This window comes from Pygocentrus nattereri, chromosome 13 (assembly GCF_015220715.1).
Source record: "Pygocentrus nattereri isolate fPygNat1 chromosome 13, fPygNat1.pri, whole genome shotgun sequence".
Taxonomy (NCBI): domain Eukaryota; kingdom Metazoa; phylum Chordata; class Actinopteri; order Characiformes; family Serrasalmidae; genus Pygocentrus; species Pygocentrus nattereri.
The window spans coordinates 12,936,588-12,951,458 of NC_051223.1; the positions used below are offsets into that span (position 1 = coordinate 12,936,588).

Genomic DNA, 14,871 nt, shown 5'->3' on the forward strand with positions numbered 1-14,871 from the left:
TAGGCAACCTTGGTGAAAAGCAGAATAAATTTAATCCAAAATACCGAAAAATTATTGCAGTTTCTGACAACATGCAATTACAAAGTTATTCAGTTAAATGATCTGTATCAAATGGCATCACTTGTTTATCCATCAACTTTGTAATAACCTTGTAATATTTTTTCAGATTTTTTGTGTTTTTGAATGCTAACGCGCCCCCTGAAGGTCTGTTTGGACCAACCTTTGCAGACCCCATCTTTGTCACAATGGATATAAAGCCATGAAGTTTTGAGAGGATCAGACAAAATACTGTTAACTTACAGCAAATCAAGTTAGCAATGCCATGGCCACATTGATGAATTGATAGAGGAACACCAAGTTGGATGGAAAAAGTCCAAATTTTATTGATAATTATTTACCTAGAGATTCTAGGGAATATTTCTAGACCAATTTCAAAAAGTTTGCATCAATTGTAATTGCAAATTTGTTTGGCACACTGTTCTACATTTGACTTATATAGCCATTTGGACGAGTTTGTAATTATGTCTTAATAACATGCAATAATTAAGTGATTTTTATGACTAGCGCCTGCCCAGTGGCCAAATCTGTTGACACTTGACTGGTTGTTAGAAAGTGCCTATATAGAGACACCTTTCAAGTTTCATGACGATTGGTCAATGTTAAGCCTGTCAAAGGCTTGCTGGATGTTGATTAGCTGATGGTGGCCATAAATTTCAAAGGATAAAATTGGCCTTTAGTATTCGCTTATAGTATGTGTAGTAGATGATGCCTAGCAAGTTTCAGTTTGATCGGATGCACGGATGCTGAGAAACAATGAATTGCTTAACAAACAATTAATTACATGACTAATTGCAGCATTTCTCACATAGTAGCACTTGCACAGTGGATTGATTGTATATTTAACAGATTGACTTAGTGTAGGCCATAGTGAGGCCTAATGCAGTCATAAGGGGCCCTTTAGGTGTAGAGCAGCTCAGTGAAAGAGGGTCAGAATTAGTCAAAAGGCCTCAATATGATATCAGTATTGATCAAGGACTAAAACCATAGACGTTCACCAGGTTTTGGTCAGAACCATTTTATAATAAGCCTTTGTATAGTGAAAGCTTTGAACATATGAGCCAAAATACCAGACAAGCAGTAAAATTTTTGATATGACATCCAATTAGAAAATTGTTCAGGTGAGTGAACTGAGTCGTATTGGCACCAGTTGTTTATCGATAAACCTTGTAATAACATTGTAATAGCAATTGAATTAGTTTTTGTGTTTTTGAGTGCTGAAGTGCCCCCTAAAGGCCAATCTGGACCAAAAGTGGCATACACTCTTATTGTCTCATTATGTAACCATGCTTGAAGTTTGGAGATGATCTGGCCAATGACTTGAGTTATAGCAAATCAACTTAGCAATGCCATGACCGCAGTAATTAGTTGACTGATCCACATGACACTGGTAAGAAAAGTCAACATGTTTTCAATCATTTTTCACCTAGAGATGCCCCAGAGTTATTCTAGACCAATTTCGAAAAAATTTGGATGAAAATCCAGAGACTAGTTCGAAAAGTATGGTTTTCAAATAGTTAACGATTACTAAAACACAGTGAAGTTTTTTAATAAACATATATTTGCACAATTGTTTGGTATAATTACTACAATGGATTCATATGGAATTTGCATTAGAATTGTAATAATATAGTAATGGCATGTAATAATAGGTTTATTTTTATGAATAGCACCCTTCGGTGGTCAAATCCTTTGAAACTTGACTGGTTGTTACAAAGTGGATAGATGTAGACACCATTCAGGTTTCATAATGATGACCAATCATTATGAAACCTGAATGGTGTCTACATGTTAAGCCTGTCAAAAGCCTGCTTAATGCTGATTGGCCGATGGCGAGCACAAATTTCAATGTATCAAATTTTCCTTATAATAACACTTAGTATGGGGAATAGATGGTGCATGCAAAGTTTCAGCTTGATCGAATGTTGAGCCATATAGCATTAACTCTGCCCCCTAATTGCATATGCACATAAAAATCTAATCGTGTCCTCACAATCTTCTGCCAAATATGTGTGTCAAGTTTGAACGGTTCTTGAGTTACATATTTTTAAATTAATTCTGTATTAATTTGAATTTATCCAGAAGGGTTCATTTGCATATGGCATCCATGCTGTATAGTAAATTCAAAATGTTTTCAATAATTATTGAGGTTCAGATTCCACTGAATTTTTTGAGACCAAATACATGAGAATCGGGCGAAAATTGGAGGGCTAGTTCGCAAAAGTAGGTTTCACATATTTTGCAGTATTGCGAAAAATCTAAGTGCGCGGAGCTAAACGGTTCAAATGGCAAAGTGGTTTGTTTGGACCCAAGGAACCAGGAAAAAAATTTGCCATGTCTGGCAAAAATCTGGTTTTGGAGTTATAGGCCCAAACGCGTTGACCTGAGCTATAGTGCCTTGTGGCCAACTGAACTGATTTCTTGCACCTGAGTAGCGGGAGGGACTACTACCTATTGACCAATTTTCAAGTCTGTAGGACTTACGGTTTGGGCTGTGCATTCTGTTTCATGGCAAAAAAAGAATCATAAGAAAAATCTTGACAAATCCAGTAGGGTTCAATGCACTAAATGCTTGAACCCTAAATAGAAATTTAAATAGGTACAAAGATTACAGAGAGGGCAGTTTTGATATCGTTTGTTTGTGTGTGTGTGTCTGTGTGTGCGTGTCCATGTGTGTGCATTTTTGTGTGTGTGTGTGTGTGTGTGTGTGTGTGTGTGTGTGTGTGTGTGTGTGTGTGTGTGTGTGTGTGTGTGTGTGATTGTGTGCTCGTATGAGCAGATCTGCTTTAATTACAGCAAAAGTACAAATCAATACATCGATATTCAGCTGGAATATGAAGTATGAAATATTCAGTGCTCTGCTGTGTGACGCTGAATATTACAGTCGCCGCCCCAGACTTACACACAACAGCTCTTAGTGTCACGCTTACACTTTGACGCCATCTTGTCTTCAAAAACCTGAATGGAAATTCCATAATTCTCCATAATTAACTGGTTAAGATTTAATCAGATTCGTTCTGAGTAGTTTGGTTTAAAACGCTCTGTTCTAGAGAAACTTACCGAGTCAAACCTGTTCATAGTGGTGGTGATAAGAACCAGACGTCTGAAGTGTTTAAAGGGCCTGTAACCCCCACTGAGATTCCCTTATAACATCCATGTTGTTTTGTTTATTCCAGATTTTTCCATCAACATTCCATATAAACTCAGAAGACTTGTGTAGGTTCTCTGGTGGTTCTGGATGGTAAATGAAATGTGTATATCTGTGTTGTAGTCATGGCAACGCCTGGTTCCTATCACCACTACTGTAAAGACGTCTGAACTATTTCACACCAAACTGCTCTGAATCTCTCTGATTGCATCTCAGTCCCTTTTACTGCAGTAATATTCTGCATGTACAGCTGAACTCTATAAGAACTCTCCTCACTCTTTATTTGTTGTTGATTTGTCGCTGTTGTAGCGGCGTTTCCACAACAATAGACCCGTTTTGGGACATCAGTCTGGACCTGCCCGGTTCCTCCACTCCGTTCTGGCCACTCAGCCCCGGCTCTGACGGCGGCGTGGTGAATGGAGAGAGCCACCCCACTGGAGCGACCACGCTAACAGACTGCTTACGCAGGTGCTCACCACACGTCCACTGTTCAGAGCTCACCCTGCATCCAGCCCTTCATTAGGGCTCTCACATTAAAATTTAACATCTAAGTTAAATTGAGTGTAAAAAAAACCCCCACCAAAATCTCCACTTTATCACAAACAATGGCTACCAGACGGAGGGAAGACAACAGCGCTGCTGACCATAAACTAACAAAACAAATGTTTATTTTGGCTTTAATTCGAATTATATGGGAATATTTTTAACGATTTGAAAGGTTTATAGATGCATGGTCGTTCTGAACACGGCGACATGTTTATTAATATAAACATGTATGTACATATACACGTATATAGTAATAACAGAATAACACTAATGGGAAGAAATGTGTTCTTATGTGAGGAATGATGACCTTTCTGACCAGCCAGTAAGATAATATTTATTAGGTAGTTTAGCTGCATGGCTGATCTGTATCTACTTGCAGACATTCACTGCCACTGCAGTCGTGTGTTCAGCTCTCCTGCTCTCTTCATCTCATCATCTCAAACACCAGCCTGCAGATTTTACTGATAAATACTCCTCAAGGATATGTCAGAACAGACCTCAGTACCTTTTTTGAAGACCACCAGACCCCCGAGCTGAGAATATCTGGTTTAAACAGTGTGTGCTTTTCAGGGGCACTTGAAAATGTATGCTTCAGCTATTTATCTTCTTGTTTTTCTTTTTGCAATCAGAATACATCAAATATTTGACAAACAAATAAAGGGAACATTCAAATGTGAATTAATAAAAAAAAGACGACGGCAACCAGAGGAACCATATTTCAGCCAGACTGTAGATAGACAAGAAAAGCGGTAGTGGAGTTTGTTGTCAGTGATGCTGCATGTTCGTTTTATTAATTAGTGGATAATTAGTTGAGTAACTCTCCCACGGGTCTGTGCAGGAGCTGAACCCCCAGATTTCTGCAGAAAGCAGTTCATATGAACAAATCAGGGTGGTATAACGACATATTGGTCAAAAGGTTTATGTTCAGAGATTTTGTAATCAACCCTATTTTTTATCAACCCTCATGTTTATATCTGAAATTCAGTTCTGTGATTCAGTCCTGACAGAAATCAGAGCAGTATAATTGGCAATGCACGCTGTATACAGTAAATGCATTCATTTAAATATAACTTAATAAAACATTTGATTTAGCTGTTACTTTGTTTACTTTAAATATTTACCTCTCTGTCTGAATGCAGTGCGTTGTTAGCATCTCCATTAGCTGGGAAATCACAGCAATCAGTCAACTTTATCCATTAAATCTAACCTATTTATAAACTTTCCACAGGAAATTATGGCATTTTTACAGACATGTCAATTTGCACAGGATTAATATAATCTGAAGTTATTTTTATGGCTCGTTTCGTTGAAGGTAGAAGGTGACAGTCATTCACACATTCAGACAGTAATAATCACATCAGTCCCTCCTCATATAAAACTAGTCCTATCAGGACTCAAATCCCTACAGAGCATGTCTCCTGATCTGCAGCAATGATGAGGTCCTAGTTAACACAGTGTGTCTGCAGCGCTGACCGTCTCTCCTCCGCTGCAGATTTACTCGACCCGAGCACTTAGGCAGCAGCGCCAAGATCAAATGCAGCGGTTGCCATAGTTACCAGGAGTCAACCAAGCAGCTGACGATGAAGAGGCTCCCCATTGTGGCCTGTTTCCACCTTAAGGTGAGAGTGCATCTTCCTGCCGGAGTTTTCTCTTCACCGTTTAGAGGCTCTGTTCTAACCCATCTCTCTCCATCTCCTGCAATCCAGCGCTTTGAGCATTCGGCCAAACTCCGCAGAAAGATCACCACCTACGTGTCCTTTCCCTTAGAGCTCGACATGACCCCCTTCATGGCGTCCAGGTGAGTGAACGGGATGGACGGTGCGGACAAAGATCTTACCTGAGATATGAAGTCTTTTGACAGTTTTGCCAAAACATCATCAGGAAGGAACAAGAAAAAAGGAACATTTACAACATTACAGAGTTTAAGAACTCTCAATTTCATTTGATTGAAAAATTATTCTGATGGAAATCTGTAGAATAGCAGTTTGGAATTGAGGTGTAAAGGAAATTTAAGAGAAAACTAATAAAGGTTTAGATAAATATACAAAGGTTTTTCCAACAAGGCGAATTTGAAATATTTTCATGTCTCTCTCTCTCTGTGTCTGTCTGTCCGTCTCTCTTTCTTTCTCTCTATGTCTGTCTGACTGTCTGTCTCTCTCTCGCTCTCTCGCTCTCTCTCTCTCGCTCTCTCTCTGAGAGATTGTTAATGTAATTAGCTGATTGCTAAAATAAAGTTTATAAAGTGTGTATGTGTGTGTTGAGTACAGTGTAACTGAGAGGTGAACACCAATGCTGTGTGCCTGCATATGTGTGTGTGTTCACAGTAAAGAGAGTCGGATGAACGGACAGTATCAGCAGCCTGTAGACTCACTAAACAATGATAACAAGTAAGTGACCCCTCTGTGTTTCACCTGCAGTTGTGCAGTTTAGCCTCCGCACTGGTACAAACACCCCTGGCACAGATGTCACCCGAACAACTGCACTCACTCCGCTTTAGGCTGAATTGCTCACCACAGCTGATTTCTCTGCACACAAACACTTATACTGAATCTCTGTTTTTAAGCTTTAATTAAAATTCCATCTTCCTCCATTTGTATCTTTGTCAGTTTATTCAGTTAATACTCTTAGCTGTAACTTTTTAAATTTCTGTATAAAACTATTATTATTATTATTTTAAGTTTGTATTTAATTTTTATTATTTTATCTTATGAAGAAAACTGGTTTGCAGTCGAGTCACATATCAGCTGTTTTAATATAACTTAAAGAAGAGATCATTTCCACAGTCGGGCAGTGTGTATAAATGTTATAGTGACTGTGTTCATTCGCTGTGATGCCGTTATCTGTAGCTCCTTGTTGTTGTGTATAGTGTGCAGGGTGGTCTGCACACTAGGATGAGCAAGTGTGTAACTCTCTCTCTCTCTCTCTCTGTAGATACGCTCTGTTTGCTGTAGTGAACCATCAGGGCACGCTGGAGAGCGGCCACTACACCACGTTCATCCGTCAGCACAAGGACCAATGGTTTAAGTGTGATGACGCCATCATCACTAAAGCCAGCATTAAAGATGTGCTGGACAGTGAAGGGTGGGTCACCATCTGATTAGCACTCACAGCTTACAGCGTCACTGCAGATCAGTAAAAACATCTTTCATTCATTAGCAACACTTAGAACCACAACTCTCAAAGGACCAATTTAAAGAATTTTAAACTGAACCACTTTACCTTCTGCTTCCTCTTACTGGCCACTTTATTGGAAGCACCTACTTCCACTCACTGACCTCTGTCTTGGAAACACCTATTTCCACACACACTGACCACTTTATTGGAAACACCACATACTTCCACTCATTGGCCAATTTATTGGAAACACCTCCCTTGCACTTTCACTAACTGGCCACTTCATTAGAAACACAGAATTGGAGTTGTAACTGTTTTATTATGATGATAAATGTTATTGGTTTTTTGCAGGTACCTGTTGTTCTACCATAAGCAGTTCCTCGAGTACGAATAATTTGTGGAAGCAGATTTGAAGCTGAACAAGTCCAGCCATGAGAAATGGAGTAAATGAATAAATATCATAACGTTACTTTAAAAAACACAAACAAATCAAAGAATAAAAACCCCTATAGCTAAACGGCTGAATCCGTCTGCACTGAGTAACAGAATCTACTTGACAGAAGGCGAAAGAAGGAGCGTCGAAACTCCTTCAGCTGTTTTTTTTCCTCTCCGTACAGACGAGCAGAGTGACGGACGGCTGGCCGGCATTTTCGTGCTTTTTCTGCACGTTTGTTTTGTTCTCCGGCATTTAGCGTTGATCCCTTTCCTCCTGACCTCAGAATGACCAAGCATTTCAAATCTCAAACGATGAGGGAAGCTATTCCTTTATTTTGAAGTTTATTTTGCATTTTGGCTCTGAATGCAGGCGAAAAGCAGACTCTGGTATTAAATGTGGAAAATCATTGTTGTTTTGAATCATCTGTGAATGAGTTTTCAGATACTGTATAATTGTGAGTCCAGCACATGCTTTCCTTTCCTTTCTTTTCCATTTGGATGGGCAGAGCATGAGAGAGGAGGCATGCGGTTGTTCCTGTCTCCTCTCGCTCCATCTCTTTTTTCCTTTGTTGTTTTAGGGCAGGGAAATATATCATGTGTATATATACATATATTTTTATAAGTCATGGAATTCTCTTGTTTACGATGCTTGCCCCGAACCCACCACCCTCACAAACATCCCACACATCCCTGTCTTTGTTATGCTTGTAATAATGTCCTCAGTTTTTTTGTCAAATGGGGAATTCCACCACATTTTCAAAGTTTCTGCATAATTAAGTGGTTAAGATGTAAACAATTTGTTCAGAGTGGTGGTGAAAGGAACTATACCTCCACCTCTAAAAGATCCCTCACAGACAGTGAAATGTAAACCGTCTGTTTGTGTTTTAGGGCTCCATTATATTTGTCTGTCATTTTTCTTGTAGTGTCCAATTCCAGAGTGATGTTGAGGGCACTTGTAATTTCGAATGAACAGCAGCCGAATGTGGACCAGACTGCACTGCAAATCCTTTGTTCCTAAGCAGCTGAATGATGCCACAGTCATCCGTAAGCAGGCGTCCAAGAGCTCATACCTGCTTTTTCTGTCTGGTTGGGCTGGAGGGTCTTTACTCTCTCTTGATTCTCAGCGCAGTGCAGTAACAGAATTAGGAGTTAGCAATCTTCTCCAAACATGTTGCTCCAGTCTGTAAAGGTGAGATGGAGCTTCATGTTTTTTTGGACGAAGCTCCTGTAAGTAGTCGGTCGTGGAGGGCATACTAGATAACGCGGAACTGACAGAAAACCCCACAGAATCCTCAGCAGCTAAATCTACTCTCCGTTGTGTGGGTCAGTGAGTCACTCTTCACCTTCATTCCAGCTTCCACTCTTTTCAGGAGCCTCACATTCAGCTCCTCAAAGATTCTGCAGACATGCCTCCAAAGCTCAGTCTTAGAAGCTATGAAGTTTATCATTTTCTGATTATTGTAAATCATTATCAAACATTGTTCTTTATTATTAGTTTAGTTTTACTATTGTTAGTGTTTCGCAGTCAAAGAGTCACAAACATCTGGAAAATTAATGATTTTAATTAATGGCCATTTTCACTGGAAATTCTCTGACTTTTGCGCAGCTGTGTGTAAACTCAGAAGACTCATGTAGGTTCTGGTGGTTCTGGATGGTAAATAAAACGTAAAATCTAAAAATGTAGTCATGGTGACGCCTGGTTCCCATCACCACCACTGTAAAGACATCTGAACCATTTCAGACCGAACCGCTCTGAATCTCTGTTTACACCTCACTCACTGAGTTATGGGAAATTCTAAGAAAATTGATGGATTTCCACTTTAGGAACACAGCTGTGTTGGATCTCTCATCATGTTTTTTTTTTTTTCCCCCCCCCCTGAGTGTTTGTTGGTGAAGTGTTGGTGGTTGAAGGCGTCTTGTGATGTGTTAGTGGTGGAGAATGTGTACAGACGAGGCTGGACTGAGCAGTGTTACTCCCGGACGCTGTGTGTGTGTGTGTGTGTGTGTGTGTGTGTGTGTGTGTGTGTGTGTGTGTACTGAATCAGTACCTTAACCTTGGCATGCTGTCTAAACTGGATTCTAAAAGACGTGGGGGGTGGGGGGTGACTGAGTTTTTATAAATGTTAATCATGTATGTATGTATGTATAGTATGTACGTATGTATCATATGTATGTATGTAAAACAAATCAATGAAAAATGGAAAAAACACTGCTCTTGTGAGAGATTTCTGTCATCGGCCTCGTTCACCATCATCAGTATTGAACACTGATCAGCTGCGTGTTTCACTGTAAAGACATTCATAATTAGTGCTGTTTCATTGGAAAAATACCTTGGAGAACTTTGTTTTTTGCCATCACTGACTCCAATATATTAACATGAAATATTAATGGGAAATACAGAACTGCCTTAATAGAATAGAATAGAGAGCAAAGTAATAGAATATAATGTAAAGGAATATAATGTAGCACTAAACTGTGACTGTATGTGCCGTATAGTGCTGGACGATATTGAGTGGTATTTTTTTGTGAATCATTTTTAATATAAGTAATGTATTCATATCTGTTAGGAATGAAGATTGTTTGTGAACAAACAGTTTAATGGATATAACATAGATAATCATATATATCGTTAAAATATTGTTAACTGCATTATCACTGTCAGTATAACGGTACTCTGATCGAGAACCATTAGACCACATTAGTCGATGAGCGTATGTATCATATATATTATGTGTACAGTCGATGAGCGTATGTATCATACATATAGACAGTCGATGAGCATGTATATAATATTGTATATAATATACACAGTCAATGAGCGTATGTATCACATGTCGTACAGTCGATGAGCGTGTATATACTGTATACATACTGTAGATATATATATTATATATCACCTACACAGTTGATGGGCATATGTAGTATATAGGGCAGTCTTGGGCTGGAGATTTTAAAAAAAATAATAAAAGGGAACATTCAAATAACACATCCTAGATCTGAATGAATTAAATATTCTTATTCAATACTTTGTTCTGTACAAAGTTGAATGTGCTGACAACAAAATCACACAAAAATCATCAATGGAAATCAAATGTATTAACCAATGAAGGCCTGGATTTGGAGTCCTCCTGATGAGGTGGCGGATGGTCTCCTGAGGGGTCTCCTCCCAGACCTGGACTGAAGCATCCGCCAACTCCTGGACAGTCTGTGGCGCAACATGGCGTTGGTGCATGGAGCGAGACATGATGTCCCAGATGTGCTCAATCGGATTCAGGTCTGGGGAACGGGCGGGTCAGTCCATAGCTTTAATGCCTTCATCTTGCAGGAACTGCTGACACACTCCAGCCAAATGAAGTCTAGCATTGTCCTGCATTAGCAGGAACCCAGGGTCATCCGCACCAGCATATGGTCTCACAAGGGGTCTGAGGATCTCATCTCGCTACCTAAAGGCAGTCAGGATACCTCTGGCGAGCACATGGAGGGCTGTGCAGCCCTCCAAAGAAATGCAACCCCACGCCATTACTGACCCACTGCCAAACTGGTCATGCTGAAGGATGTTGCAGGCAGCAGATCGTGTCTCCAGACTCTGTCACGTCTGTCACATGTGCTCAGTGTGAACCTGCACAGGGTGCCAGTGGCGAATTTGCCAATCCTGTTCTCTGGCAAATGCCAAGCGTCCTGCACGGTGTTGGGCTGTGAGCACAACCCCCATCTGTGGACGTCGGGCCCTCATACCATCCTCATGGAGTCGGTTTCTAACCGTTTGTGCAGAAAAATGCACATTTGTGGCCTGCTGGAGTTCATTTCAGCTCTGGCAGTGCTCCTCCTGTTCCTCCTTGCACAAAGGCGGAGGTAGCGGTCCTGCTGCTGGGTTGTTGCCCTCCTACGGCCTCCGCCACATCTCCTGGTGTACTGGCCTGTCTCCTGGTAGCGCCTCCAGGCTCTGGACACTACACTCACAGACACAACAAACCTTCTTGCCACAGCTCGCATTGATGTGCCATCCTGGATGAGCTGCACTACCTGAGCCACTTGTGTGGGTTGTAGAGTCCGTCTCATGCTACCACGAGTGTGAAAGCACCACCAACATTTAAAAGAGACCAAAACATCAGCCAGAAAGCATAGGCACTGAGAAGTGGTCTGTGGTCCCCACCTGCAGAACCACTCCTTTATTGAGTGTGTCTTGCTAATTGCCATGTGAAATTGATTGTCAATCAGTGTTGCTTCCTAAGTGGACAGTTTGACCTCTCCATGGATCATCACCTTCTTGTGGTGGAGAGGTTTGTGTGCTTGAATGATCCTAGGAGCTATGTTGTCTGGAGCAAAAGCTCCTGGTAGGGTCTCCCATGGCAAACTGGTCCTAGGTGACAGGCCAGACAAAGTGTGATCCATAATTACCCCTATGAGGACAAGAACAAGCAGGACTTGTGTACCCTGCCCGGATCAGGGTTACCGGGGCCCCACCCTGGAGCCAGGCCTGGGGGAGGGGCTCACCAGCACGGCCGGGCCCAGCCCGAAGGAGCTACATGAGTCCCCCCTCCCATCGACCCACCACCGATGGGAGGGGCAGTAGTAGGGGTTCGGTGCATTGTGGATCGGGCAGTGTCCGAAGGCGTGGGCCTTGGCGTTCTGATCCTCGGTTGCTGAAACTGGCTTTTGGAACTTGGAACGTTACCTCACTGGCGGGGAAGGAGCCTGAGTTGGTGCGCGAGGTTGAGAGATACCGGCTAGATATAGTCGGGCTCACCTCAACACACAGCTTGGGCTCTGGGTCCAATCTCCTTGAGAGGGGCTGGACTTTTTTCTTTTCTGGAGATGCCCATGGTGAGAGGCGGCGGGCAGGTGTGGGCTTTCTCATAGCCCCTCGACTCGGCGCCTGTATGTTGGGGTCCCTGGTGGACGAGTGGGTAGCTTCCCTACGCCTTCGGGTTGGGGAACGGGTCCTGACTGTTGTCTGTGCTTATGCACCGAACAGCAGTTCAGAGTACCCAGCCTTCCTAGAGTCCTTGGGAGGGGTGCTTGAAAGTGCTCCTCCTGGAGACTCGATTGTCCTACTGGGGGACTTCAACGCTCACGTGGGCAACGACACTAAGACCTGGAGGGGTGTGATTGGGAGGAATGGCCTCTCTGATCTGAACCCAAGTGGTGTTCAGTTTTTGGACTTCTGTGCAAACCACAGTTTGTCCATAACGAACACCATGTTTGAACACAAGGATGTCCATAAGTGCACATGGCACCAGGACACCCTAGGCCGCAGTTCAATGATTGACTTTGTAGTCATGTCATCGGACTTGCGGCCATGTGTATTGGACACTCGGGTAAAGAGAGGAGCTGAGCTGTCAACTGATCACCACCTGGTGGTGAGTTGGATCAGGTGGTGGGGGAAGATACCAGTCAGACCAGGCAAACCCAAATGTATAGTGAGGATTTGCTGGGAACGTCTGGCAGAAGAACCTGTCAGATTGATCTTCAACTCACACCTCCGTCAGAACTTTGACCAGATATCGGCGGAGGTGAGGGACATTGACTCAGAATGGGCCATGTTCCGCTCCTCCATTGTTGAAGCGGCTGACTGTAGCTGTGGTCGCAAGGTAGTTGGTGCCTGCCGGGGCGGTAATCCTCGAACCCGGTGGTGGACACCCCAGGTGAGAGATGCCGTCAAGCTGAAGAAGGAGTCCTACCGGACATGGTTGGCCTGTAGGACACCAGAGGCAGCTGGCAGGTATCGACAGGCCAAGCGATCTGTGGCTTCAGTCGTTGCCAAGGCAAACACCCTGGTGTGGGAATAGTTTGGTGAGGCCTTGGAAAGTGAAGTCGGCTCCGAAAAGATTCTGGCAAACCATCAGGTGACTCAGAAGGGGAAAGCAGTGTGCCACTAGCACTGTATATAGTGGAGATGGTGTGCTGCTGACTTCGACTGAAGACGTCATTGGGTGGTGGAAGGAATACTTTGAGGACCTTCTCAATCCCACCAACACGTTCTCCAGTGAGGAGGCAGAGTCTGGGGACACGGGAATAGGCTTGTCCATTACTGAGGCCGAAGTCGCTAAGGTAATTAAAAAGCTCCTTGGCGGCAGGGCTCCAGGGGTGGATGAGATCCGTCCAGAGTTCCTCAAGGCACTGGATGTTGTGGGGCTGTCTTGGCTGACACGCCTTTTCAACATTGCGTGGACATCGGGGGTGGTGCCACTGGATTGGCAGACTGGAGTGGTGGTGCCTCTTTTTAAAAAGGGGGACCGGAGGGTGTGTTCCAACTACAGGGGAATCACACTCCTCAGCCTCCCTGGTAAGGTCTATGCAGGGGTACTGGAGAAGAGAGTCCCGCTTATAGTCGAACCTCGGATTCAGGAGGAGCAGTGCGGGTTCCGCCCTGGTCGTGGAACACTGGACCAACTCTTTACCCTCTGCAGGATTCTGGAGGGTTCATGGGAGTTTGCCCAACCAGTCCACATGTGCTTTGTGGATTTGGAGAAGGCATTCGACTGTGTTCCCCAGGGTATTGTGTGGGAGGGTCTTTCGGGAGTACGGGGTACATGGCTCTTTGTTACAAGCCATTCAGGCCCTGTACAAACAAAGCAGGAGTTTGGTTCGCATGGCCAGCAGTAAGTCAGACTTGTTCCCAGTGAGAGTTGGACTCCGTCAGGGCTGCCCTTTGTCATCGATTCTATTCATAATTTTTATGGATAGAATTTCTAGGCGCAGTCAGGGGCTGGAGGGTGTCCGGTTTGGTGACCTCAGGGTCACATCGCTGCTGTTTGCAGATGATGTGGTCCTATTGGGGACATCAGGCCGTGAACTTCAGCTTTCACTGGATCGGTTTGCAGCCGAGTGTGAAGCGGCCAGGATGAGGATCAGTACCTCCAAATCCGAGGCCATGGTTCTCACGCGGGAAAGGGTGGAGAGCCCTCTCTGGGTCGGGGATAGGCTCTTGCCTCAAGTGGAGTTCAAGTATCTCGGGGTCTTGTTCACGAGTGATGGTACAAGGGAGCGGGAGATTGACAGGTGGATTGGTGCCTGGTCAGCAGTGATGCGGGCTCTTTACCGGTCTGTTGTGGTAAAGAAAGAGCTGAGCCATAAGGCAAGGCTCTCGATTTACTGCTCGATCTACGTTCCCACCCTCACCTATGGTCATGAGCTTTGGGTAATGACCGAAAGAACGAGATCGCGAATACAAGCGGCCGAAATGAGTTTCCTCCGCAGGGTGTCTGGACTCTCCCTTAGAGATAGGGTGAGAAGTTCGGTCACCCGGGAGGGACTCAAAGTAGAGCCGCTGCTTCTACACGTCAAGAGTAGCCAGTTGAGGTGGTTCGGGCATCTTGTTTGGATGCCTCCTGGATGCCTCCCTTGGGGAGACCCCGGGGAAGACCCAGGACATGCTGGCGTGACTATATCGCCCAGCTGACCTGGGAGCGCCTCGAAATCCCTCCCAGGGAGCTAGTGGAAGTGGCTGGGGAAAGGGAGGTCTGGGCCTCATTGTTCAGAATGCTGCCCCCGCGACCCAAACCCCGGAGAAGCGGAAGATGATGGATGGATGGATGGATATATATATATATGTACATATCATATACACA

The 14,871-nt window shown here is 43.7% G+C and overlaps 1 protein-coding gene across 2 annotated transcripts in view; it reads left to right on the forward strand.

Annotated features, from left to right (window-relative positions):
• usp22 (ubiquitin specific peptidase 22) overlaps positions 1-9,772 on the forward strand; it is a 72,461-nt gene extending 62,689 nt beyond the window's left edge. Inside the window, exons 8-13 of one of the 2 annotated variants that reach the window (XM_017686008.2) lie at positions 3,515-3,673; positions 5,244-5,370; positions 5,458-5,549; positions 6,076-6,138; positions 6,683-6,832; positions 7,217-9,772. In XM_017686008.2, the coding sequence (XP_017541497.1) occupies positions 3,515-3,673; positions 5,244-5,370; positions 5,458-5,549; positions 6,076-6,138; positions 6,683-6,832; positions 7,217-7,259 (634 nt within the window). In that variant the 3' untranslated portion in view covers positions 7,260-9,772. The remainder of the gene's footprint in view (positions 1-3,514; positions 3,674-5,243; positions 5,371-5,457; positions 5,550-6,075; positions 6,139-6,682; positions 6,833-7,216) is intronic. The other variant, XM_017686007.2, reaches the window with a different exon arrangement.
• Positions 9,773-14,871: the final 5,099 nt, after the last annotated feature.